General features: G+C 42.9%; 1 protein-coding gene and 2 long non-coding RNA genes across 3 annotated transcripts; 2 read left to right on the plus strand and 1 right to left on the minus strand.

The window, feature by feature from the left end:
• Window positions 1–537: 537 nt before the first annotated feature.
• On the plus strand, window positions 538–13,853 carry LOC123781223 (uncharacterized). The gene is made up of 3 exons (XR_006776632.2): window positions 538–805; window positions 5,569–5,612; window positions 13,348–13,853. It is a non-coding gene; the product is annotated as an uncharacterized LOC123781223 (long non-coding RNA).
• On the minus strand, window positions 8,575–16,836 carry LOC123781222 (uncharacterized). Its single transcript, XR_006776631.2, has 2 exons — window positions 16,690–16,836; window positions 8,575–12,730 (listed from the first exon to the last, which is right to left on the minus strand). It is a non-coding gene; the product is annotated as an uncharacterized LOC123781222 (long non-coding RNA).
• Window positions 16,837–16,881: 45 nt separating this feature from the next.
• Window positions 16,882–21,232, plus strand: KLHL9 (kelch like family member 9). Its single transcript, XM_045780625.2, has one exon. It carries the CDS (start codon window positions 17,440–17,442, stop codon window positions 19,291–19,293), a length of 1,854 nt encoding a protein of 617 aa, XP_045636581.1. The 5' UTR covers window positions 16,882–17,439; the 3' UTR covers window positions 19,294–21,232.
• Window positions 21,233–26,328: the final 5,096 nt, after the last annotated feature.

Genomic DNA, 26,328 nt, shown 5'->3' on the forward strand with positions numbered 1-26,328 from the left:
CTGTCAAATAAATAAAATCTTTTTAAAAATGTGACCAACAGAAGTAATGATTTTATTAATAATTTTAAAATACCCATATTTAATATATCCCAGATGGCTCATTGAGATTGCTTAGTTAATTCTCACCATAAAATTTTTGAGAATCTGGGACACCAGACCCATGGGAGTTCCAGCCCCTGCCCAAGAGAGGGACTGAATTACAAACATTTCAGCGACTCCTGTATAGAAAACACTGAGCTGGTGGTTCTTATGGATTAAAAAGAACAATTATTCGTGCTACAAATTTAGGTGAATATGGGAAATGATTGGAAAAATAGAAGATGACATATGCTAAGAGGTAAAGTGTCAGAAATGGAGCGGAGCTTCACCACTGCCATCCACAGAGCAACTGGGGAGCGAGAAATCCAGGCTTTCCCTGGACCACAGTGAAACCCAGCACGCAGGGCTCCGTCGCTGCACCCCAACGGCCAGCAGGCGGCGCCCGAACTCACCGAAATGGCCCATCCGGCACCGCCCACCAGCGGGACCGTCCTGGCCTGTCGCGGCTGGTTCCCTGTGAGAACCCCAGCTTCGCAGGCAGCAGGCGCCCGGCACCGGCGACTCCGGGAGCAGGTGAAGTCTCGAGGACAGTGAGTAAACTCTCGAGGAGTGCTGTGCGACGCCTTGCACGGAGCTGTTCCTGTTCCGGGTCGGCCCCTGCGTGGGTCCTCTCCTTCGTCGCGCAGTGTTTTAGCCAGAGCGATGTACAAAGAAAGGATGCGTTTCCTCTGGATGCGCGGCCTGAACTGGGAGAGGGCTGCTTGGGGTATGTTTGCAGACCCACGATTGTTTCTGGGGAGAAAGACACCAATTCAGGGAAGGGGAAAATGCATGCCTATATACAAACAATTTCATTCCATTTCAAAGGTTAATTTCTGCACAATGTTAAGATAGTCAAAAAATATTTTTTAAATTTTAAGTACTTTTTACCAGTAACTTTGCAGACCAGAAGGCAGTGACACATTATATTCAAACTGCTGAAAGGAAAAAGCTTCCAACCAGGAATACTGTAGCCACAAAACCATCATTCAGAAGTGAAGGAGAAAGAGTTTTTGCATAACAGAATTATGAGGTGAGCAAGGCACAACTGTGGCATAATCATCTTTGGGGGGGCATGAAATAATGGCTTTTTTACCTTTGGATACACCTGTCGCAGTAACAACTATCATAGCTATGTTCAAGATGTCCCTGATGCTTTATGCAATTACTCAGTTTTGGTGACATTATGCATTGTCGTATTCTCACTATTTAGGGAATACGACATGGGATATGGTATATTGAATGGAATGCGGTATTCTCATTATACTTATTTTGAAGCTGAGAAAACTATACTATAGGACAATGGAAACAATTGCCCCAATCATGCAGCAAATTGAGGGAAAGATTCAGAAATGCCTCATTAACAAATGTATAGGTCTCCTAAGAAAACCAGAGTAACCCACCAGAAAAACATGCACTAGGACAGGTGTTTGTGAACACTCTTTCTGGGACAACTTTTGTTTTGTTTTGTTTTGAGAGAGAGAATGGGGAGCAGGAGGTGGGGCAGAGGGAGAGGGAGAGAATCTTAAGTAAGCTCTGCGCTCAGCTGGACCCCTACGTGGGGCTCGATCTCACCACTGTGGGAATGTGACCTGAGCTGAAATCAAGAGTTAGTGGCTTAACCGAAGGAGCCGCCCCTGGCACAAGTATTTTAAGTTTATTACACTTTTTTATTAACTTTTATTGCGCTTTTATTAACTACCCCGAGGACCTACAATATCCCTAACATTGTGCGAAATACAGGGTGGGAGTAAGAGATGTAGAAGTGTTTCTGCTCTGGGCAGTCAATGAATGACAAACATTAAAGTGACTCAGTTATAAGGGCCCGTGTGGGGGAAAGGCAGGTAAGAGTAAAGGGCAAGACCTTGCCCTTAAGAAGTACAGGACCATAGGAAATTGTTGGAATAATAAAAGTTGAAATAAATGCAATGTATAAACCCTTGGCAGGAGTTTGGGGGTCAGGGTTTTTTTAAGATTTTGTTTATTTATTTGAGAGAGAGAGAGAATGAGCAGGGAGGAAAAGCAGGCAGAGGGAGAAGCAGAATGCCCACTGAGCAGGGAACCGGATGCAAGACTTGATCCCAGGACCCTGGGATCATGACCTAAACCGAAGGCAGACGCTTAAGTGACTGAGCCACCCAGGCGCCCCTCAAGTATTTTTTAATGGATTAAATAAGAAACTCAGATTAAAAAAAAAACAACTATCCATGCATAACAAGTAAAATATCAGTAAAATAAATCAGAAGGCATGTTAATAATTCATAAATCATAATCAAGTAGAGCTTAATAATTCAAGAAGGCTTGCACCATAGCTATTAATATAATTCAATAGATTTTAGAAGCCTTGTGCTCAAAGTGCAGAGCTTCATCAACTTCATGGATGAAAACCCTCAATTGTGCAAAACCTCAGTGACAAACTCAATACGTAATGTTCGAGAAAGAGGAGTTGAGAATGATTTCTTGTATTTTAGCACTTGAAAATATAGAGTTGTCATTAATTGAATGATAAAAAATAAGAAAGGAGGGTGAGTTGTGTTTGTTTTTATTTGGTTTCCAGGTTTTTAAAGGAGATTTCACAATTTTGAGTAACGTGAAGTTGAGATGTTTATTAGATACCAACTATCAAATAGGCTGTTGGTATATGATTTCAGAACTTCAGAATAGCTGGGCAATGAGGTTGTGCTTCGAGCCCTGAAAACCAGATGGGGTCAGGACCTAGTTCATGAGTTTAAACTGAAAAGAATTCTAGCACTGAACACAGGAAAACCACAAATTTAGATGTCACCAATGAAACTCGGAACGGGCAGCCAGAAAGGAGAACAGCACATCTGGGATCTAACCGAAAATCTTACAGATTGTGTGTGTGTGTGTGTGTGTGTGTGTGTGTGTGTGTGTGTGTGTGTCTGCTACACAGCGTGTGTTGTCTAAAGACTTTGTATTAAAAAAGGAATAATGAATTTCTTTAAATAATTCAGAAAAAGACAATGCAAAAGCAATAGGTACATTGTCTGTGGGTAGGAAACCCAGAAGAAATATGAGTTTCCAATGAATATGGAAATATACTGCTCTTAAAGCTAAAGTCAGCTCTGGATCTATTCTTCTCAATTCTGGTTTGTGAAGCTGGGGCTTCAGTTCCTTTAACTATATTTCCGCTTTGCTAGTAGATTTGGTTTTTGTTTTTTGTTTTTTTTAAGATTTTATTTATTTATTTGACAGAGAGAAAGACAGCCAGCGAGAGAGGGAGCACCAGCAGGGGGAGTGGGAGAGGAAGAAGCAGGCTGCCAGCAGAGCAGGGAGCCCCACTCGTGGCTTGATCCCAGGACCCTGGGATCACGCCCTGAGCCGAAGGCAGACGCTTAACGACTGAGCCACCCAGGCGCCCCAAGATTTGTTGGTTTTTTGTTTTTTGTTTTTTGAAGTTACCAATTTCAGGAGCACACCAATTTCAGGAGATGGACTGGAAAGCTGGAAGTAGGCTTTGTTTCCCCAACTGCACTGTAGTCCCAACTACTATCCATTAGGAAAAGGACAACTCATGGTTGCTAGTAGATGCTATCAGACTGGCAAAGACTAAAAAAAAAAAGAGAGAGATAAGATGCTGTGTTTGTCAATGTATGGGAACATAAGGATTTATACACTCTTGATTGTAGATTAATGTAGCCATTTTTTTGGTGGACAATTGGCAGCACTTATTTGCAATGTGTATGTATTGCAACCAATAAATTTTACTTCATGGCACCTTCCTTAGAGAAAGACTCTCACTTGGGTGTAAGACACATGCATGACACTAATTGACACATTGTCTCAACTTAAAAGCAACCAAGAAATTGCCAAATAGTCAATGTGGGCAAGTTAGGGAAGGAGAAGGGGGAAGAGCTAGAAGCAGAGCTAGGGTAAGGGATCCTTCCTGTGGTGTACCCCCCCCCCAATTTTGGAAGCTCTCTTAGTAGCCCTTTGTGAATGCACAGCTTGTCTGACTACCCAACCCCACGTGTGTTTCTGGAGAAAAGTACAGATCTGGGAGCCAGGTATGACTTGTTGTGGGACCCACCGCCAGTCCTTCAGCATGTGAAGCCACTAATGTCTCTGAGGATGAGTTGTGTTTGCCCTTGGGAGCATAAGAAAGGTCACTGTCCTGAAGGTCACCTCCTCTGAGTTCTTTAGCCCTGGATTTTCTACCTATGTGGTTACTCATCCTCTCTGAAACTCGAGTTAGGAGAGTCAATTTTTTTTTAAGTAGGCTCCACACCCAGAGTGGAGCCCATCGCAAGGCTTGAACTCATGACCCTGAGATCAAGACCTGCACGAAGATCAAGAGTCAGGTGCTCAACTGACTGAGCCCCCCCCCGGCGCCCCCAGGAGAATCAAAGTTTTAAAAATTAAGTTCAGTGTTACTAATTATGTAACAAAAAGCAGACATTCACCTCCCCAGGCTTGAATTGCTGTGTAAGGGTACACCTGCCTGTAGAGAAGGGTTGCTTCTCTATGTGGGTATGGGAGCCGAGGCAGGTGAAGAGACTGGAGGAGAGCCAGGATGAGCGACGGTGACCCCACCCTCTTCTCTCCTCCAGGTGGAAACGGCATGACAGGTGGCTCCAGTGACTCTTCTATTTCATGGGGACTCCTCCTTTTTGGTGACTCCACTTTTTCATGGCTCTTCTTTTCAGCAGTCACTCCACTCAGCCCTTTAGTGGCAGTGATCCCGACTACATGGAGGTAGAGGACTATGGAGAGTCCTTTAGCGTGTTTGGCTACATTGGCTTCAGTGGGCTGAGTAGTGGTCCCAGGTGAGCCCAGGAAAACTGCACCCTTGTCAGGATTTGCAGAACGCACCTGCGTTGCATGCACCGGGTGTGTCCTGAAGAAGATAGCGCATGACTCTACTAAGTGTACCACAGTCACAGAGGGCACCTCAGACCTGATGGGCCGCTATTCGCATTGAGTACAAGATCCTGCGTGATGTCATAAAGAATGGCTATTGGGGCGCCTGGATGGCTCGGTCGGTTGAGCATCTGCCTTCAGCTCAGGTTATGATCCCAGGGTCCTGGGATCGAGTCCCACATCATTGAGCTCCCTGCTCTCTCTCTCTCTCTCTCTCTCTCTCTCTTCCTCCCTCACTCTCACAAAAATAAATAAAATCCTTAAAGAAAGAAAGAAAGACTGTAAAAAAGGGACTTAACCAAAAAGGAGTTTGGCAGGCATTGTTTTTGTGCTCAAAGACACCCTCCCCCCCAACCTGCTCCACGCACTCTCTTGCCAAGATGGCACCAGGTCCACGTCACCTCTTAGTGTTCTAGTCAGTCACCAGCAGGAGGAGCCCAAGTCAGGCAGTGGGGGAGAAGAGCAGGCTGGAAGTGGCCTGATTAGTGGTGATCGGGACATCCTCAGTCCTTCCCGCCCAGGGGTCCTTTGGTCCCTCTTCATTTGTTTCTCTCCTTTTCATTCACTCAACCCCTGACCCTTCCTCACTCTCTCCTTACTTTCCTGCAGGTGCTGTGTGTCTGCGTGTGGACATTCCCATCACCGATGACCAGGTGATCCATTTGCCCAGCCCTGACGCTATGGAGCAGAGCAGCGTCTCAGTGAGGAGGGGCTCCTGGCCCAGGGTGACTAACCAGCAGGGAGAGTTCATTTTGAGTTTGAAGTTTGTTTCAAACCAGATGGATATCACAGATATTGCCCATCTCTCAGTAGCACTGACCATAGTCAGGTCTTAGCACACCCATGTCAGGACCTAGCTTAGCAATACCCCCCCCCGAGCCCCCCCCCCCGCCTCCACCCCCACTCCCCCAGTTCTGTGCCCCCTATAACTCAGACGAAAATTTCTATGAAACTAAAAATTAAAGGTGGATTTAGTAGTAAATAGGTAGTAAATAGTAGTAGGCTGCCTGTCTAACATCTGAAAAAGCTGGATTTTCGAGGAAGGTTATCCTGTCTCTGAACCCCTTCAGAGCTGGGCTGCCTGGTGGCCATGGCCACTTTTCACATCCCTCGTTTTGAATCCAGTTTCCTTCCAGTAACTAGAGAGTGACACAAATGTTACTGGAAGATATGCGGGCATTTCTTCCCCAAGCCTGTGGGCAGTATTTTCCCCTTTTCCTCCCCGCTTCGCTAAACCCTTCCATCAGCGGCCCTTCCTTTAGCCACCTCCTGTCAGGAGGAAAAGCAGAGAAGACACCTGCTTTAGCAAGCCCAGCCCACCCCAGGTCCACAGCTCCCCACAGAGCTCTACCACCACCAGCACTTTACAGAAACAGAGGTACGAGGCCTGTGTCCCCTCCTGGCCCAGACCATGTCGCGGGGGAGGAGGGGACGAGAGGAGACGTGGGGATCAGCTGTAGGTTTTCCTTGAGGCTGAGAAATGAGCAGCAGCGCCCAGCTCTCCAGCTTTCCTCGGGAAGGGCATGGGATCTTGGGGGCAGACGGGCGCTGTGCCCTACCAGAGGGTCACGGTCATCGATCTTTTCCCTCACCCTCTGCACTCAGGGCTTTCACGACTTCAAAATTTTGAGTTCCACTTTGGGAAGCATGCAAATGTAATCCCATTCCAGGGGTTGAAGAAGAGTAGCTCACTCCCACATAGCGCCTTGCAGATGATTTTACGTTGCTCTTTAAGTTACCTCCTCTTTCTTGCAACTGAGAAAGCTGTGGAGAGGCATGGGGCTCAAAAAGGGAGGGGACGTGCCCAAGGGCCACCGCTGGTAAGGAGCAGCATCCTATTTGAGCACGAGACAGGTTGGGGACCTCTATTTTCTTGTCCATTCTACAGATGACAGGAGATAACTGGGCCCAGGTGGCTTATGTGAGTTAGAGTCCCTTCCCACCAGTGGAGCCGGCTCGACACCTTTGCAAGTGTCGTAGGCAAGTCCTAGACTGGCCTCATCTCTGTCCTGAATATTTGGGTGCTTCTTGAAGCCCCAGACTACTGGAGGGAGCCCTAGATCTTTTTTTTTTAAAAGAAGATTGATTGATTGATTGATTGATTGATTGATAGCATGAGCCAGACGGGCAGAAGGAGAGAGAATGCCAAGCAGACGCCACACTGAGCACAGAGCCCTACACAGGGCTCGATCTCACGACCCTATGATCAGGACCTGAGCCGAAACCATGAGTGGATGGCTTACCGGACTGCACCACCCGGGGGCGCTGGGAGCCCTAGATCTTGACCGCACTTGTCCTGGTGATAGGAGATTTGCTAACTGCATAGGCAGATCGTGCAGGAAGATGAGAATCGAGGTGGTGGTGGGAGGGGAGCAAGGCACAGGGGAAGCAGGGCAGGGGCTCTCTGTGAACCCAGGTTCTAGAAAGGGTGACTTGTGGGCACTTGATCTGTCCTGACAGCCCACAACCCCCTTGGGAGAGGGGACTGTGACATTATTCAGTGCTGTGGGTACAGGGTCTCACAATCTAGGTCTCCCGGGTACACCTAACATGTCCAAAAAAGTGTATGAATGTAAATCTTGTGCTATTCCTGCAACCAAAGCAGAACTGTCAACTTTTAACACATATGTGGATCCCGGAGCATATTCACCCATGTCTTTAAGGTGGAGTACCCGGGGCTTTGGGGATACAGGTACTCAATATTTCACCTTCTGCCTCTCAGAAAAAATGCTAAGCACACAGCTCCAGTGTTTATTTTTATTTATAATATATATACTACATTTATAAAATACTCTGCATATCATAAAGTATATGTTTGTAATAGAAATTTTAAAATGGGTAAGTCAATCTATGATTGACTATGAACATTTTTAAATTTTATTTTTATTATGGGGGCACCTGGGTGGCTCCGTTGGTTAAGCGTCTGCCTTCGGCTCAGGTCGTGATCCCAAGGTCCTGGGATCAAGTCCCACATCAGGCTCCTTGCTCAGCGGGGAGTCTGCCTCTCCATCTGCCTGCCGCTCCCCCTGCTTGTGCTCTCTCTCTTTCTGACAAATAAATAAAATCTTTTAAAAAGAAGTGCTGCAAGGAATATTATGGTATTTCATACAATCCAAGTGACGGTGAAACAGTTTAGCCTGAGAAGAGGTAAGGACTACATAAACTCTAACAACCTCAGAACATTCTAAGGTGACTTAGCTCCGAAGTCTCAGGTTCTGGCTTTCTTGAGTCAAATTCTTGGGAGCAGCTCTCTGATTGGCTCACCCTGGTTTTATCAGCCATTGGCAGCAGCCCTATAGCTTCCAGAGCCTGATGTCATGGCTGGAGGGCAGTTCTAGAAGGGCTGTGAGAACAGATAATGTGTCCTACTCTGTTCTACCCTTGGCTTCCCAGTATCTACATCCTTCCCGTTCACACTACTTCAGAGGTGCCCGATGGAGCGATCCCATCTGCAACTGTCACGCCCCCAGTCAGACACAACAAATAGCACATCCGTAAACCGCTTCTCATAAACATCATATGCTTTGTCCAGCACAATCCTGTTGTGCCTTTTTGTAAGTAAGGGACCTAGTTGAAAATTTGAGTATGACCAAATCTATCCGAAAGAAGCAAAAGGAAGAGAGAAAACTTTTATAAAAAGGAATAATAAAGTTTTTCAATTTTTTTCTTTTTTTCTTCTTTTTTTTTTACAATCCCAAGAAGAAAGAACAAACATCTAGAGACTGCAGAGCTAATTTCTGCAAGTGGTGACAAGGCAGTAATTGGATGGTAGGATATTCTTCTTCTTCTCCCAACACGTTCTCTTTGCCTATTTGGCTCCTCAGGTGGCCATGTTTACACAGTCATACTTCTTGAGGCTCTTTCTCCACTTCCTAGAGGGACCTGAGGTCTCTTACTTGAGTAACGAGACTTCGAAAGATGGTGTTATTTTTGCAGAGGACTTAGAAACTTGAAGACAGAAAGACGTCTGTAGAGAAATACGGCAGATTATTCTGTGGAACGCTCCTGTCCAACTGCGGTGGCACCTTCTCGAGGCTGATGGCGTCAAATATGTTTAGTTTACAAATACAGCTCTAGGCATATTATTTCCAGGATTCAGTTGCTTCCTATAATCCTATGAGTACAATCCGATACTTCGGCATTTATAATAGACATTTGATACACAATTCAAATCTCTCTTCAAGACCTAAGGACCTACTCCCTCTGGCTACTGTTAGGGCTGCGAGCTGACAGCCCTCCCATATAGGCCCTCTCTGGAAACTCCTCTCTGTTAAAATGAGTCATTTAGCCCAAAGCTTTTTCCCCCTCCTGGGGGCAGCCTGTATCCAATTACCGGTCCAGGTGGGGTAGAAAGGCCTGGCTCCTGAACTCTGCCTCCAAAGGGTCATCTCAGCTTCAGAGCTCCCTTGGGGTCAGCTGAAGCCCTGATAGGACTGGACTGCAGCTCAACTCCCTCTGCCCCAATCATTGACCCATGCGCTTCCCAATAAACCCCTTGCAGGTAATAATCTCTCATCCCAGGGTCTGCTTCTTGCATAGCTAACCTCCAACAGCACAATATACGAGATCTTCCATTTGGGTCCCCCGGAAACCCAAGCTGACATGACATTCCCCCGGACAGGTACATACTCTCTTATGCCTGCTACTTTCTCTTTCTTGTTCTTCATGACTCATTAAGATGGTTACTTTCATCAGAAAACCCTAGTAGTCTGAGTCTACTAATCTCTGGGACACAAGTCCTATCATGTGGCATATGGCACTAAAATGTAACAGATCACATTTCTTTCTTCCAACTAGACTAGGAGCTGGTGGGGATGTGACTCTTGGTCTCTTTACCTGCAGTATATAGTACAATCTTTCACACATAACGAGACATTCTGAGTCTTGACTGAATAGAAAAATATAAAAACAATGTAGTTTTAAAGGAAAGGGGGGTTAAATCAGTACCATATTGTCCTGACCTCTTAGGCATGTGAGAAGAATCAGTCTGGAGATGAGGGCACCCTGACTCCAGTTTGCGTTGCCAAAACATTCAAAACAACGAGAGAGCTCTGCTTGCCTGGCTCTGCTAAGGGATCATTTTTATTTTTTAGCCTTTTCACTCTTCCTGGATGGAGCCTGTGGATTATTTCTTGGAGTCAAAAATGAAGTCTCTCTCTTTCTCTAATGAAAAGTTAGTTTATATCATTAGATAGTAAAGGCACAGTAACATGATGACCTGAGACATGGGGCAGAAGACTGTGGAGTTTCTCTTCTCATGGACTGTTCTGGGCTAGTTGGATGGTTATTTCCAAATACTGTATACTCTATGTGCCGTGGGTCCCAGTAAGGCTGATGGAGGCTCAGGGCCTAATTCTACAAACCTAGGAGAAGGATTAGACAGCCCCTCCCACGGCTAGCTGACCTTCCTTTACCACAGGTGAGGGAGCGGGGAAAGAGCAATCCAGTTTGAGGACTGAAACTCTTCTCTCTGCCCTTTGCAATCTGGGCCATGGAGTGTGTCCTTGAAACATAGGTAACTGAGGAGGGAAAGGCGGACTTGGGAAGTGTAGGTCACGTGAGGAGGTAGTGTTGGAAGAGAAAGTGGGGAGTAGGTTATAGTATCTGCATGCTCTGTGTGTTGAAAGTAAAAGGCCAATGGTGGGGTAAACATGATCCTTGGATATTATGGGATCCAATGATAAAAATGGATTTGAAGGTGGTGATAAAATGGAAAGTGAGGGGTAAATGGGTAGGGAGAAGTTGAAGGTGAAGAGGTCAGAGAGAGTAATGACCCAGTGGATCCCAAAGATAACAGAGCACAGCCCCAGGTGCCCCACCTCCCCCCCCCCCCACTCGGCCCAGAAAAGAATGTCTGCTTCCATGGTTGCTGTAGCTGCTCCAGAAAGATACCCTTAAAAAGGAACTTGTGCACATCCCTGCAGGAGACAGGAAGTTCAAAATGCTTCTGGGAGCAGACTGGGGACAGGTCAGGGTGCCACACAGCCCTTTATGGGGATGGCTATGCTTGTCTAGACTTCCCTTGGTTTCTAGACTTTGGCAGAATTAACATCTCTGATGGGAGAAGAGTGTGATAAATGAGCTCTCTGACCAGTCATCCACACTCCCTCCAAGGAGTGTCTAGATATTATTAATTCACATCGACAGAGATAACCCAGTCATCTGAGGAGGCCAGTGTGATTTGAAACCCATATTCCTTAACTGCTTTGTGGTCTTGGGATATTCTTCAGCCACTGACCTCTGCATGCCTTCTAGGGGTTTTATCTTAACCACAAGGTTCTGTGTTTCACTCATATTAACGTACTTCTTTTTTTTTTCATATTAACGTACTTCTAATTTGGGGAATCTACCAAAAAACAAAACAAAACAAAAAAACAAAACCCCACAGATTTGATGCAGGGACAACCAGAAAGTCTTGGTGTGTTTTGATTAGGTGCTGTCACAGTGAACAGCAGGTAACGCTATCAGAACCGTCATTAATACCTATTCTGTGTTGAGTCAGCTAAAGTGCTCTCCTTCAAGGGGCTCTCATCTTCCCGGGACAGAATAACAGGAACAGGAACATAGATAAGGTAGTTAGTGCTGTAAAAACAGCTACCGAGCGGTCAGCCATTCAGCATTGTGAGTTAAGAACTCTGCCGAAAAATTAGCGTTCAGTGAAGATGTGATCATTCGCTGGGCTTTTCACAAGGGCTGATTGGGAAATTTCACAGACATGGAGCAAGACTGCTCTCTTTTACAACTGCGTCAGAGTGAGAAAGGATGTTGCAATCCTGATGCAAAGGTTGGATGAACAGATTTTCCTAATTATGAAATCAAGAGATCTGGTACAAAAAATGAATTTGTGAAACTGGGAAGTTACTGTTAACAGAGAAATGTAATGCACCATGAAATATGGGCTTGTACTCAAAACGGTATTGCAGGTTTTACCCTCAGATTGTTAGGCCGTACCCACCTCTTAGTGTCACCTCCTATGGGGAGCTGGTCATTGATCGGGATCCGTGAGTTTGCACAACAAGCTGGAGAAAGGACATATTTTGGCCCCTCTCTCTCACCATAGCTGCCGCAGGCCCCAAGGTGCCGTGCTGTGCCTAAACTCACTCTTTGTAACGAAGACTATGGCATGAGGCCGATTCCAATATGAGGGCCAATTCCTGCTAGGAAAGAGCCTCTTACCACTTCCCGAGGAAGATTCCCCCAAAGGAGCCCACCTACACAGACCAGAAGCCTGCCCTCCGCAGACTTGGTCTCTAGCCCCGTCGCGCTTGGCCAGCTGGGGCTCTTTTATTAGCCCGCAGTCACTGCACCTGCTTTCTGCTTCCTTTGAACTACGTGCAAGGGCTGCTGCCCTGAGGCTTCAAAAGTACGCAACCTAAAAAAGGGAGACTTCTCTTCCCTGTTTTTACAAAATCTGGAAATCTCATCCAACGATTTGTTTGTGTTCATCTGGGAAAACTTTCAGCCAGAGACCACAGCAGGACAGGGAGCGAGCCGCTGTACTGAAGGGCAGCGCAAGGAGAGGGGGGAGGCAGGAGGGCTCCCTGGTCACTGCTGTGCCGAAGAAACAGATCCAGGAGAGCCGTCGTCTCCCCCTTTCCAGTCGAGGAAGTTCGCCCCCATTTCAGATACGGATGCAAGCCGCCGCGCTGACGGAGCAGAACTCCAACAGGGCTTCGATGGCACGCGTCGCCGTTTTCTTCAGGTCGATGGCCAGAATTCAGCGGACTTGGGCAGCAATCAAGAGTGAGACGGCCTGACTTCAAGCCAGTTTCTAGAAGACATGGAATGGAGAAAATGAAGAGAACGGTCAGCACTTACTAAGCGCTGACTCTGAGGAAGGGGGTGTCCTAAGGGCTCTTAAATAGACTTACATGAGCTCTACAAACATTTTTACTCCATGTTCCATTTGAGAAAACGGAGTCTCGGGGAAGTTGAGTAGCCTTTGAGCAGAGCGGGAGTTCCACGGGGAATCCACATAGACTCTGCAAGCAGCATCTCCCACAGCGAGCTAGGGGTGATGCTTTAAGTTGGATTTCTGTTTGCTTGATTGGTTCTTTAAAGATTTTATTTATTTATTTATTTATTTGAGAGAAAGGGAGCGAGGGAGCACAAGCAGGGGGAACGGCAGAGGGAGAGCAAGAAGCAGGCTCCCTGCTGAGCAGGGAGCCCAACCCAGGACTCGATCCCACGACCCTGGGATCATGACCTGAGCGGAAGGCAGACGCTTAACTGACTGAGCCACCCAGGTGCTCCAGATTTCTGGTTTTTTAATCTTTTTTTTTTTCACTTGAAAAATTATTCTTCCTCTTTTTTCCCTGGGCTTCTCTTTTTAGCAGCTACATTTGACTTTCTGATTATGTTAATCTATTTTTTTGGTTCTTACTTTAGATTTTTGTGAAAGAGAAATTCTCTGATACAACTTCATTTTTCCATCGGATGAAGAAGTTTCTCAGAGGGGCACCTGGGTGGCTCAGTCGTTAAGCATCTGCCTTCAGCTCAGGGCATGATCCCGGAGTCCTGGGATCGAGCCCCACATCAGGCTCCTCCGCTGGGAGCCTGCTTCTTCCTCTCCCACTCCCCTGCTTGTGTTCCCTCTCTCGCTGGCTGTCTCTCTCTCTCTCTCTGTCAAATAAATAAATTAAATCTTAAAAAAAAAAAGTTTCTCAGAATTTTATATTCATTGCAGTATGGTTATATCTGAGTCCACAAAATTCCATGATTTTTATAAAGCCAACGCTGACCTCTGTAAGACAATTCAAAAGTTAATCGGGAAAGATCACCAAGCAAAAATATCCAAGAATAGAACAGGAAAATTTTTTACAGATCTAGCTTTACCAGAAAATGAACTGGATTGTAATGCAGCAACGGTGTAAACATGGGGCCAGTAAGGAAACATAGGGGGCCAGAATAATTAAGAAAATAATCCCAGAAATTGTATTATCAGTAGTAATTAAATTTGGGATTAAGCGCATCTTAGATGTTAATACAGAAGAAAAGAACTTTCAGTAAATGGTAACGGGATAAATGCCTTGCGACACAGACACAAATCAATTTAGATTCTCATCTCAAATCATAGATGAAAATAAAATTCTAATGAGATATAGAAAAACATGTGAAGGGTTTAAAACATAAACGGGAACTGGTAATTCATAAACTCTATAGTGGAATGGGAATGGGAGAGTATCGTTTCTACATGTTCGACATACTGGAACCCAAAGAAAATGTAAAGAAAATGGGACAAAGAGGTACATCATAGGACCGTAGCCGCCATCTGCATGAGCGGTTTATACCTACTTTTAAGAATTAAGGATATATAAAAACGTAATGCGTAAGGACAATACAAAACTAATGTCATAAAATAAAACCCAAAAAAGAGAACTAAAACTAGCAGACAAATGAAAAAACGTTCTAGCCCGCTACTACTTGAACACGGTTGAGCAATGATGCCTGACGTCTTAGCCTTCCATTTATTTTTTTAAAGATTTATTTATTTATTTGTCAGAGAGAGAGCGAGCACAAGCAGAGGGAACAGCAGGCAGAGGGAGAAGCAGGCTCCCCGCTGAGCAAGAACCCCCCCCCCCCGCCCCCGCCCCGATGCAGGACTCAATCCCAGCACCCTGGGATCGTGACCTGAGCTGAAGGCAGCCGCTTAACCAACTGAGCCACCCAGGTGTCCCAAGACAGCACTCTACTTTTTTTTTTTTAAAGATTTATTTATTTATTTATTTATTTGAGAGAGAGAGAGAGAGAATCTCAAGGAGACTGCATGCTGAGGGCAGAGCCCCATGCAGGACTTCATCTCGGGACTCTGAGATCACTACCTGAGCCAGAATCAAGAGTCAGGTGCTTAACTGACTGAGCCACTGGGTACCCCAAGATAGCGCCTTTTAAACACATTTCTTCCCTTGAACATTCTCTCATCACCAGTCTCTCCTGGTCGTCCTCCTATGGCGCTGCCTCCATTCCAGTGTGCTTTTCACGCTCCTTATTCTCTCCCCTACATGAAATTGTGAAGTCCCTAAGGTTCAAATTTGGTAGTTTTCCTATTTTGTATTCCTCTCATTCTTGGCCTTTTGGGACCAGGTATACTTCAGCTCCCAAGTTTACATTTTTCCATAGCACTGGAAATTCTAGAAATGTACATCAAGTGTCAAGGCTCAGTGTTTCTGCATCCACCAGTTCCTGGTATTAGATGATAATTTTCTTTTGGTTACTATGTTAGCATATGATGTGGTTGAAATTAATTAATTGCTTAATACTTTTATGTTTCCTTCCAACAAAAAGGAAAAGTTCCAAGAGGGCTGACACTTTTTAAAAAATATATTGTGTTTATTTATTTGAGAGGGAGAGAAAGCAAGTGAGAGCACAAGAGCAGGGGGAGGGAGAAGTAGACTCCCTGCTGAGCAGGGAGCCTAATGCAGGACTCAATCCCAGGACCCTGCTGGGATCACCACCTAAGCAGAAGGCAGCTGTTTCATCAACTGAGCCACCCAGGTCCCTGGCACTTCGTTTTCTTTATTCAGCTTTCCATCTTGAAGGCAGGGATAGTTTCTGTGATTTAAATACTTAAGTATCACATGTGGCTTGAATAAAATGAATGAACTGTACCTTCAGTTGAGCTACAAAATCAGTCTTGGTATTCAAGATTAAAATTAAAATATTTATTATTAAATATTATTTAAAATGAACAAATGCAAAAAGATTTGACAGTAAAACTTTAAATAAAGAGAATAAAAATATAGGGATGCCTCTGTGGCTCAGTCCGTTAAGCATCTGCCTTCAGCTCAGGTCATGATCCAGGGTCCTGGGATCGAGTCCACATGGGGCTTCCTGCTTCTCCCTCTGCCTGCCACTCCTGCTGCATCCCTGGGGCTGCTATGTTTTATATAAAAATAGTGTAATAAAAGAATATAGTTATATTCTTACTAGTTTGCATATGCAAAAAGAAACTAGATAGATTTAAAAGACATTAAACTCTTCACACTGTGGGAAATGTTGGAAGAAATTGTGTCAAAATGTATGTTTTGACAAATTGACAAATTGAAATTTACTACTGAAGAAACGCAAGTTAATGAAAATATCCATCAAGCGAAAATAAATATGGAGGAAATGCACAAACATTGCTGGTGACAATATTTTGGAAAGAAATTTTTATACGCCTTGAATCCTATCCTTAGTGTTTATCTAAATACAGGGGAGAGTTTTATGCCCAGATTTTAGTTTATTACCGTCTATAAAACAACGAAGTACAAGAAGATGTATATCCAGGAACAAATAATGGGCAAAGGAAACTATAGTATGTATAGTCATTGCAAAGTTGTGTAGCCATTTAAAAATGTGTGAGTGGAAAACAAGATGGAATTGTATTGCGCAGCAAAAATTCAGGCTATGTTATTTACATACCATGTCACAATTTGGTATTTAGAGACACATGATATGTGTTTTAAATGATTAGTAATATGAAAATATGAACCAAAATTAAAATTGAGGTGTTACTGAATTGTGTAGGATAAAAATCACAGCTCAAGCGCTTTAGTGAGGAACAGTTTTCAGCATCTTGCCCATAGGTCCTCTTCCTCCCCGTTTCTTTTCAATTTATACAAAAGCTGCATTTCATTGTTATTCAAAAAGCAGAAGCCAGGAAGTGTAAATCTTAAAGAAAAAGTATGAATTTAGCAGAAGAGCTCAGATGCCGTGCAAAGTTTATACCAAACGCGTAGCATCACATACGTGCACCTGTTCCGGCCGACTGAATTCCACGTGCGGAGCGACCCGGAGAGGCCAGCTTGCGGGCTCCCCGCACAGCCACCCCTCCCCAACGCCCACCCTGGGCGCCTCCCGCGCCCTTCCTCCCCATCCCCCACACGTCCGCCCACTGACGCGCTCCGGCGGCCGCGCAGCCGCAGTAGCTGCCGCGGCCGCTCCTAGCCCGAGGGATCCTGGGACGAAGCCTTTCCGGAAGGACCGGCTCGGCGTCAGGGGCTAGGCCCGTGTTCCAGGCCCAGGCCCAGGCCCACGTCAGGCCCGTGTTCCAGGCCCTCGTCCTAACAGAGTCGTCGGTGGCCGCGGCGACGGTCGGGTGACAGCGGAGGGCGCAGCGGGCCGCTCGCTGAGGTGGCCGGCCTCGCCGCCTCGGGAGCCGCAGTACGTGGCGGCGCCTCCCCCTTGGCCCGGAGCAGAACCGCTGGAGGAGCGGCAGCGCAGGCCTGACCAGGTGAACCGGGTCACTTAACCGCCTTCTGGTGAATCATCTGCATAATAATCAGATTTGAGGTCCACAGCCCTTTGTGGTCCTGCTGTCGAACAGTTTTCAGTGGATGACTGCCTGGTGTGTTGTCGGGGGTGCCACAGCGACTGCTGGCCCTTGATAAGGAAAGCGAGCTCTCCTGCTCTTCGGGCCGCCGCCTCGTTTCCTTGAAAGCTTTCAGGTTATAATTTCGTGCTCGGGCACAGATCTTTGTGCCAGAGGAAGGATTTCACATGAAAGTGTCTCTTGGTAACGGCGAAATGGGCGTCTCCGCCCATTTGCAGCCTTGCAAGGCAGGAACCACACGTTTTTTTACCAGCAATACTCACAGTTCGGTGGTATTGCAAGGCTTTGATCAGCTTAGAATAGAAGGCTTGCTTTGTGATGTGACCCTGGTACCAGGGGATGGGGATGAAATCTTCCCCGTTCACAGAGCTATGATGGCGTCTGCTAGTGATTATTTCAAGGCGATGTTCACAGGTGGAATGAAAGAGCAAGATTTAATGTGCATTAAGCTTCACGGGGTGAACAAGGTTGGTCTGAAGAAAATAATTGATTTTATTTATACTGCAAAACTTTCTCTTAATATGGACAATCTCCAGGACACGCTTGAAGCTGCCAGCTTTTTACAAATTTTACCTGTTTTGGACTTCTGTAAAGTATTTCTTATTTCAGGAGTCTCTCTAGATAACTGTGTTGAAGTTGGACGAATTGCCAACACCTACAATCTTATCGAAGTGGATAAATATGTCAACAATTTCATCCTGAAGAATTTTCCTGCATTACTGAGTACTGGGGAATTTCTCAAACTCCCCTTTGAGCGGCTTGCTTTTGTGCTTTCTAGTAATAGTCTTAAGCACTGTACTGAACTTGAGCTCTTCAAGGCTGCCTGTCGCTGGCTAAGGTTGGAAGACCCTCGGATGGATTATGCTGCAAAATTAATGAAGAATATTCGATTTCCATTGATGACACCCCAGGATCTCATCAATTATGTGCAGACAGTAGATTTCATGAGAACAGACAATACCTGTGTGAATTTGCTTCTAGAAGCTAGCAATTACCAAATGATGCCGTATATGCAGCCAGTGATGCAGTCAGACAGGACTGCCATTCGCTCTGACTCGACACACTTGGTCACATTAGGAGGAGTTTTGAGGCAGCAGCTGGTTGTCAGTAAAGAATTACGGATGTATGATGAAAGGGCACAAGAATGGAGATCTCTAGCCCCCATGGATGCTCCTCGTTATCAGCATGGCATTGCTGTCATTGGAAACTTTCTTTATGTCGTTGGTGGTCAAAGTAATTATGATACAAAAGGAAAAACTGCTGTTGACACAGTGTTCAGATTTGATCCTCGGTATAATAAATGGATGCAGGTTGCATCATTAAATGAAAAGCGCACATTTTTCCACTTGAGTGCCCTCAAAGGACATTTATATGCTGTTGGTGGGCGAAGTGCAGCTGGTGAGCTGGCCACAGTAGAATGTTACAACCCAAGGATGAACGAGTGGAGCTATGTTGCAAAGATGAGCGAACCCCACTATGGCCATGCTGGAACAGTGTATGGAGGCTTAATGTATATTTCAGGAGGAATTACTCACGACACTTTCCAAAACGAGCTCATGTGTTTTGACCCAGATACAGACAAATGGACACAGAAGGCTCCGATGACTACAGTCAGAGGTCTGCACTGCATGTGTACAGTTGGAGACAAGCTCTATGTCATCGGTGGCAATCACTTCAGAGGAACAAGTGATTATGATGATGTTCTAAGCTGTGAATACTATTCACCAACCCTTGACCAGTGGACACCAATCGCTGCTATGTTAAGAGGTCAGAGTGATGTTGGAGTTGCTGTCTTTGAAAATAAAATCTATGTTGTAGGTGGTTATTCTTGGAATAATCGTTGTATGGTTGAAATTGTTCAGAAATATGACCCAGAGAAGGATGAGTGGCATAAAGTTTTTGACCTTCCAGAGTCACTTGGTGGCATTCGAGCTTGCACTCTCACAGTTTTTCCCCCCGAGGAAAACCCTGGGTCACCTTCTAGAGAATCACCTCTTTCAGCACCTTCAGATCATTCTTAGGACTAGAATGTAGTACCTTTACGTCATGGATGATCTCACACTTCCCCTGCAGTTGTCTCTTCTTAGAATGATTGGTACAGTTATTAGATAAAATGGTAATTGCTGTTGTTTGTATTGTTTGGCTCAGTGTGTTTATCATATGGTTAACAAATGCATTCTGAAAATGTATTCAACATAGCCAGCTGTTTTAACAAGTGTAACAAGATACGTAGAAAAATGTTTTCGATGTGTTTGTGGTGTTGTGTAAGTCAAATTGTAGGTGATTGTAGTAAATGTATAATTATGTTCCTTATGCTTCAAAGCTGCAAGTTTTCATCTTTGACTTCAAAACATCAAAGGGAGGCTGCCTGCTCTGACCTAAAGTAAACAAAAGGTCATCAAATATTGTTACCTACCTCCCTCTTTTCATATAGTTTTTGACATCGTTGCCAAGTCACCAGATTGAGTGCATTCAGAATATGTGAAGTTTCTTAGATAAGAGAAATGAACAGTGTAGCCCTAAGTCAGGGTGTTGTATCTCTCTGGAGAGAGGGAAAGGGAGAGAGAAAATATAAGTGTGTACGTACGTTACATACATGTGTATACACATCCATACATCCGTACACGTGTAATTTCTAAATTGGTATTTCAGCTATAGGGAAATTGTTTTTAAATTAAGGGTTTTTTCTTCTACCTAGCAGCTATTTCTGTTCAAATGGGAATTCAGTACCAGAAAATAAGTATCTATAGAGTCATACTAAATTGAGATAGATAAGGGTACACCATTTTAAATTGATTGCCAAATCTGTCATTTGACTAAATGGTTATTTCAGATGAAACATACTACTTTTCCGCTTGTGTATTGTTTTCTGTGGAGTTGCTTTTATACAGGTTATTTAGCAGAGTTCAGGTTTCTGAGAATTGGTTTTGCTGAGTAAGGTTAAGCTCTGCTGTTTTCTGCCTTCTTGTCCAGTAGAACTTACGTGAGGTAAGCTAAGAAAGAAATACGCTGAACAAAAGTATAGGATTTTAAGTTCAGTCTCCCAGCTCAGTCATTCTAACGTGATCCTTTTGGGGGGTGGTTGCTCTGGCCTGTGCATCCTGAGCTTTGTGTGATCTGCCTCACGGCTGTGATCTCAGCAAACAAGACATACACTCAGTTCTGTAACGGATCAGAAAAATGTCTTTTTGGCTATGTCTAAAGAACAGGACCAACTTCAGATTTCCTAAGAAGCCAGCTACAGAAGGCCTAGGACACTGCTGGTTTTCAGGCAGCCCTAAAGTACACGTTCAGCCTCTGAAATACCAAGGGCATCCCTACTGGTTGAGAATCAGATGGGGAGACCTTAATGAGACCTTTTCAGCAAATGGGAGTCCTACGAATCCTTTTGTATGTAGTGAGTGATTCTGGAGAGGTACTTTCCTGGAATAATTGCCTACCTGAAGAAAAATTTACATATGCACATTTACATACATATAAATATATCCCTGCACTTGGGAGATTGTGATAGTATAAATCAGGCACAATCTTCTCTTTACTGACGATCCCATAATAAAACTCAGGAACCCAGACAAAAGTAATTGGCTTACAGGGATCTGAACCTACTGCCCATACAAGTGTTGATTCATTTGAATGCTTTTTATGATTTCTGCCTGGGCAGAAAATTTCATACTTTCTGTGTTTTTTTTAAATGACTAATTTTTTATTACTAAAAATAGCACAGTTGAGTACATTTAGAAAATAGAAAATGTAGAAATTGATGTTAACTTTGTGCATTAAATAAGCAAGATGGCATCCCAATCATTTATTAATGAGGTTAAATATTTGTGTTTTTTGAATAGTTCTGTTTCCTCTTTGAATGTTGATGTGCTTTACCCTTGTGATACCTATTGGACTTGCTTTGTTTTTTCATACCAAGTTATAGGATCTCTTTATGTAATAAATATAATTTAACTGGCATTTGTTTGCATTGATTTCTTTTTGTCAGTCTATTACAGTTTTACAAAGGCAGGGCCATTCAGGTAATTTTAGAGATAAAATCTGTCCATCTTTTTTATCTTTTAGGGATAATTCTGCTGTGATTATTGTTTTTACGTACTATTGATGTATTTCTCTTGGTGCTAATTCTGACCTGCTGAGGTGGTATTGCCCTGCTCACCCTCTGTTCTGCACAAACTTTTCTCTTTACCTTGTTGAAAAAAGGTTTTTGCCCTCTATTACAGTTGACTCTGTTGCTTTGTAACTAGCTAAAAATTGCTTAACCAGGTAAGCTAACTACACCTATATCCACCACCTCCAGCCTCACCTGCTCCCCCTCTCACCCTTTTATAATTTTCTGCAGTGGACAGCTGTCTTGGCGGTTACACAGTAGCTGACTGATGGTATGCTAACGCTACTAATTACGTCTGGAATTCCTTGCTTACAGATAAAGACATTTTCAGTGGCTTTGAAATGATTGGGAAGAGATTTTATTTTCATAAGCTATTAATTTTTTACCGAAAATTAAGACGAAAAGAAGGATAAACTGCAAGCACATTAGACATTTTTAATGTTTCTTATTTTTAGTTTTCTAAGTTTCAAAATTAATGTTCGTTAGTTTTTCTGATTATAGAAGTAATTTATGTGTATTATAAAAAGTACAGGAAAATAAAAGTGAAAAGTGTAAATTATCAATGATTTCCACATGCCAAGGGTAACTTCTGTTAATATTGGGTATGTTATGCTTATACATAGGTACAGACATTTGCCAAGTATTTTTCAAATATACCAGATCCTAACCTTAAATCTGTATGATAAGGGGGGTGGGGGAATGGGATAGGCTGGTGATGGGTAGTAAGGAGGGCACGTATTGCATGGTGCACTGGGTGTTATACGCAACTAATGAATCATCGAACTTCACATCAAAAACCAGGGATGTACTGTATGGTGACTAACATAATATAATTTTAAAAAATTTAAAAATCTGGATGATAAAAGGAACTAAATCCAACTTTGAAACACATACACTGCTATCATTATGACTTTTTCTTCAGATTTTATAAAATGTGTATATATTACAAAATAATGTGCTTTTTTCCCTAATTATCAAATACATGTGCATTGAGAAAAATATTCTATTTTTACTCAAATCCATACTTCTTGTTTTCCTTTCTTGCCAGCAGAATTCCTGTAGTTTACCCGTAAAGCAAACACATTCAATCATGTTTAAATTGTTCTGGTTTGTAACTGGAATTGCCTGGTTTTGATTATAAAGACAAAATACGCTCCTACAGAACATTTCATTCAAAACTACAGAAACATACCATCAAGAGAAATAAAACCAATGCCCTATCCACAGCTCGACCAGTTATTAACTGAAAGACCCTGGGGTAGGTAAGCTCCCAAAGGTAAAGTTTACCCTTTTGTCTATGGCATTAAGGTGCGTGTTAATAATTGTGGTATCTGTCAGCATTATAAGTAGAGAATGTTACAAAGTGATTAGCATAAGATGCACAGAGAAGCATTTAGTAAATGATAGTTGGTACTAATAAAGTTGGCATTTTGCATCATAATTTTTGACTTTAGTTTTATCTTAATGATTTTCATAGGTTATTTTTCCTAGAAAGTATTAAATGTCCATACAATTTTCCACTCATGAATGTACCTTCATATTTTTTTCCATTTCCTATGAGTGTATATTTAAATATCTACCCTAAGTTTTCATCATTATAAATTGAGCAAGATTTAATATTCCTACATAAAATTTTGTCCATGTCTGACTCTGATAAATTCTAAAGAATTTAGAAGTAAAGAAGTAAAGTAAAGAAGTAAAGTAGTAAAATCGGAGTCAAAATTGCGTAGGCTCTTGAAAAATATTCCAAGAGTGTGCCGATATGCATTTCCAGCGGAATGTGTTTAGTGATAATTTTGAAGGAAATCTTTACAGTTCCAGTTTTCTTGTTTTGGGTTGATATATTTTTAATTACAACACTGAAATTGTTGTTAATCGAGCATGTGCATTCTTGGGAATCATTTGTTTCTGTCTTTCGCTTTAAACGTCTTATTTGCTGCAAAGACTTTTTTTTTCTCAATTTATGGCATTTTTATGGGGGCAGGGCTACTCAACTTTTTAGTTGAGATATAATGGACATGTATTAGTCGAGGTTCACAACATAATGACTTGATATCTACATATCAATCTGCGAAATGATCACCACAATCAATGTAATTAACATGCATCACCACACAGAGGTACACAGTTTTTTTCTTGGAATGAGAACATTTTAAGATTTACTCTTAGCAACTTTCAAATATATAACAGTATGATTAACTGTAGTTACATGCTGTACATTGCATCCTAATTTATTTTATAACTAGAAGTTTGTACCTTTTGACCACCTTCACCCCTTCCATTTAATGCAGTCAAATATGTCCATCTTTTTGCATCTTGAACTTCTGGTGATAATTTTACTTTTTTTTTAATGTAGTACTGGTGTCACATTTCTCATTCTTTATCCTATTGCTTTATTAGTGCCAATTCTTAACTTGCTAAGGGAGGATTTACTGCTTATCTCTTGTCAAATAGCTTTTCGTCTTTTTGATTGAAATGAACATGACTTTTTAAAATTTTCAAAAATTCCTTTTACATTAGTATTAGTCTCTATTTACAGTAAGTATTTTCCCATCTTTTTTGTTTGAGAATATGTCTTAACATGCAAAATTTTTTTGGTAATGTAGTGAAATTACTTTTTCCTTTGTCATTTTTAAATATTTTCTTGTGTATTTTTTCCCACCACGATATGGTATAGTTATCCCAGTATTTTATATCATTGTTATGAATATCAATTTTTACTAGACTTCTAGCATAAAATCTAATATATTTTCAAATTGTTATCCAATTGTCCCATCACCACTTTTTGAATAATTTTTACTTTCTCACTGAATTTTTATGCTTTTTAAAATCATATAATAAAATCTTACATGGATCACTTAGGGTCTCTTTCCTCAGTTCCAATGAACTGTTATTCACATTGTCTTTGGCATATAGATTGCTGTTTTATTTTTTATTTATTTTTTTAAGATTTTATTTATTTATTTGACAGAGAGAGAGACAGCCAGCAAGAGAGGGAACACAAGCAGGGGGAGTGGGAGAGGAAGAAGCAGGCTCCCAGCAGAGCAGGGAGCCCGATGTGGGGCTCGATCCCAAGACCCTGGGATTACGCCCTGAGCCGAAGGCAGACGCTTAACGACTGAGCCACCCAGGCGCCCCTAGATTGCTGATTTCACATTGTATTCGAAACTTTATTGCAGCAGTAGTAGGAAATACATGATTTTAGCATGTTGGTTTTTTGTCATCATTACCGCCATTGATTCTTAAGTTTTTGGATGAAACATTAGTCTCATTGATTTGTAACAGATTTTTGGGCGGATTCTCTCGTGTTTTTACCCTAGAGAATCATATTATCTGCACAGTATAAAAACCATGTTTCGTATTATTTGTATCATAACTTGAAACATTTGTTAATACTTCCGGCAAAATTATAGTAATGACAAGTCATCGTGTCTTGTAGGTAATTTTAATAGGGGTGATTATAGTTTTCTAATTTCTTTGTTAAAGACAGATATTCTTTTGTTCATTAAAGGTGATTGTTCACAGTGCAGAACTGGTGCAGTGTTCTTAACCAAATGCATGAATAATAGATTTCATGCCTCTATTTTCTTGGTAACAGTCTCTGAGCAACCACTTTCTAGGGACTGATATTATTCTGCCATCTACTGGTTGGAATTAAAAGTCCTCATTTTAGATAGATTCCAGAAAACCTATCTTCTGAAAAACAACAACAACAAAATCCCCAAAACCCCAGGAATGACAAAAAACCACAAGGAATTTTTGTAGCATCAAGTCTTCACATCATACTCAATTATCTAATTAAATATATAAAACCTATGATAACTCTTGGTGGATAGAGTGGGTCAGATAATCAAAGAGAATGTATTTTTTGGCATCACATAAAAATACATTTAAATTGCTTTGACCTTTAATTGATTAATTCATATAAATTGCCAAATATCTAAAGTCTGCGACATTTTTTAAAGGATTTTATTTATTATTTCAGAGAGCATGCTCAAAGGCACTGCACATGGGGGGAGGACCAGAGGGGGCGGGGAAAGGGAGAGGGAGAGAAACCTAAGCAGACCCCTGCTCTGGGCTTGGAGCCCCACAAGGAGCTCAATCCCACGACCCTGAGATCATGACCTGAGCCAAACCAAGAGTCAGAGGCTCAACCAACTGAGCCAGGCAGGTGCCCCAAAATCTGCAACATTTTATCGAAGCATCCATACCCACTACTGCATGCCTTCCTTGGGCAGGGGGGGAGCATTCCCCATTCCTTTTAAATTTTTTTTTAGCAAAGAGCCTCATCCTGAAGACACTTATAAATATTTTGCAATTATGTAAAGAATGTAATATATCCAGGTATAAATAAATCTGACAAACATAATATTCTAAGGGCTTTTTATATCGGCTTGCCCATGCGGATGCTAGGATCAGATCACTGCTCCAGCCACATAGCTTTCATTCAGCCTGGACAGCAGCATATTTACATAACCACACACTGACTTTTTTTTTTTTTAAGATTTTATTTATTTATTTGACAGAGATAGAGACAGCCAGCGAGAGAGGGAACACAAGCAGGGGGAGTAGGAAAGGAAGAAGCAGGCTCATAGTGGAGGAGTCCGATGTGGGGCTCGATCCCATAACGCTGGGATCACGCCCTGAGCCGAAGGCAGACGCTTAACCGCTGTGCCACCCAGGCGCCCCCACACACTGACTTCTGAACCAGCCGATTCAAATTCTTTAGAGTGCCATCCATGGGCTCAAAGAAAGCCTGTTTCTTGGCTATTGGAAGAGTGGCATAACTACCCATTTCTAATTGTCCAAAACTGTCTCAGAGAAAACTATTCTCATACATAAAGCATTCTTTTCCTTAGGATGGATGTGACTGAAAACAGTTGACTTCCTACTGATGCCTCCTGAAGGCTATCAAGAGTACGCATATGCCCGTCTTTCTTTTCCA

This window comes from Ursus americanus, chromosome 18 (assembly GCF_024610735.1).
Source record: "Ursus americanus isolate L20-20 chromosome 18, mUrsAme1.1.p, whole genome shotgun sequence".
Taxonomy (NCBI): domain Eukaryota; kingdom Metazoa; phylum Chordata; class Mammalia; order Carnivora; family Ursidae; genus Ursus; species Ursus americanus.

Bases quoted from the DNA above. Each gene is read 5' to 3' on its own strand.
- KLHL9 (XM_045780625.2), top strand. From the start codon at position 17,440: ATGAAAGTGTCTCTTGGTAACGGCGAAATGGGCGTCTCCGCCCATTTG.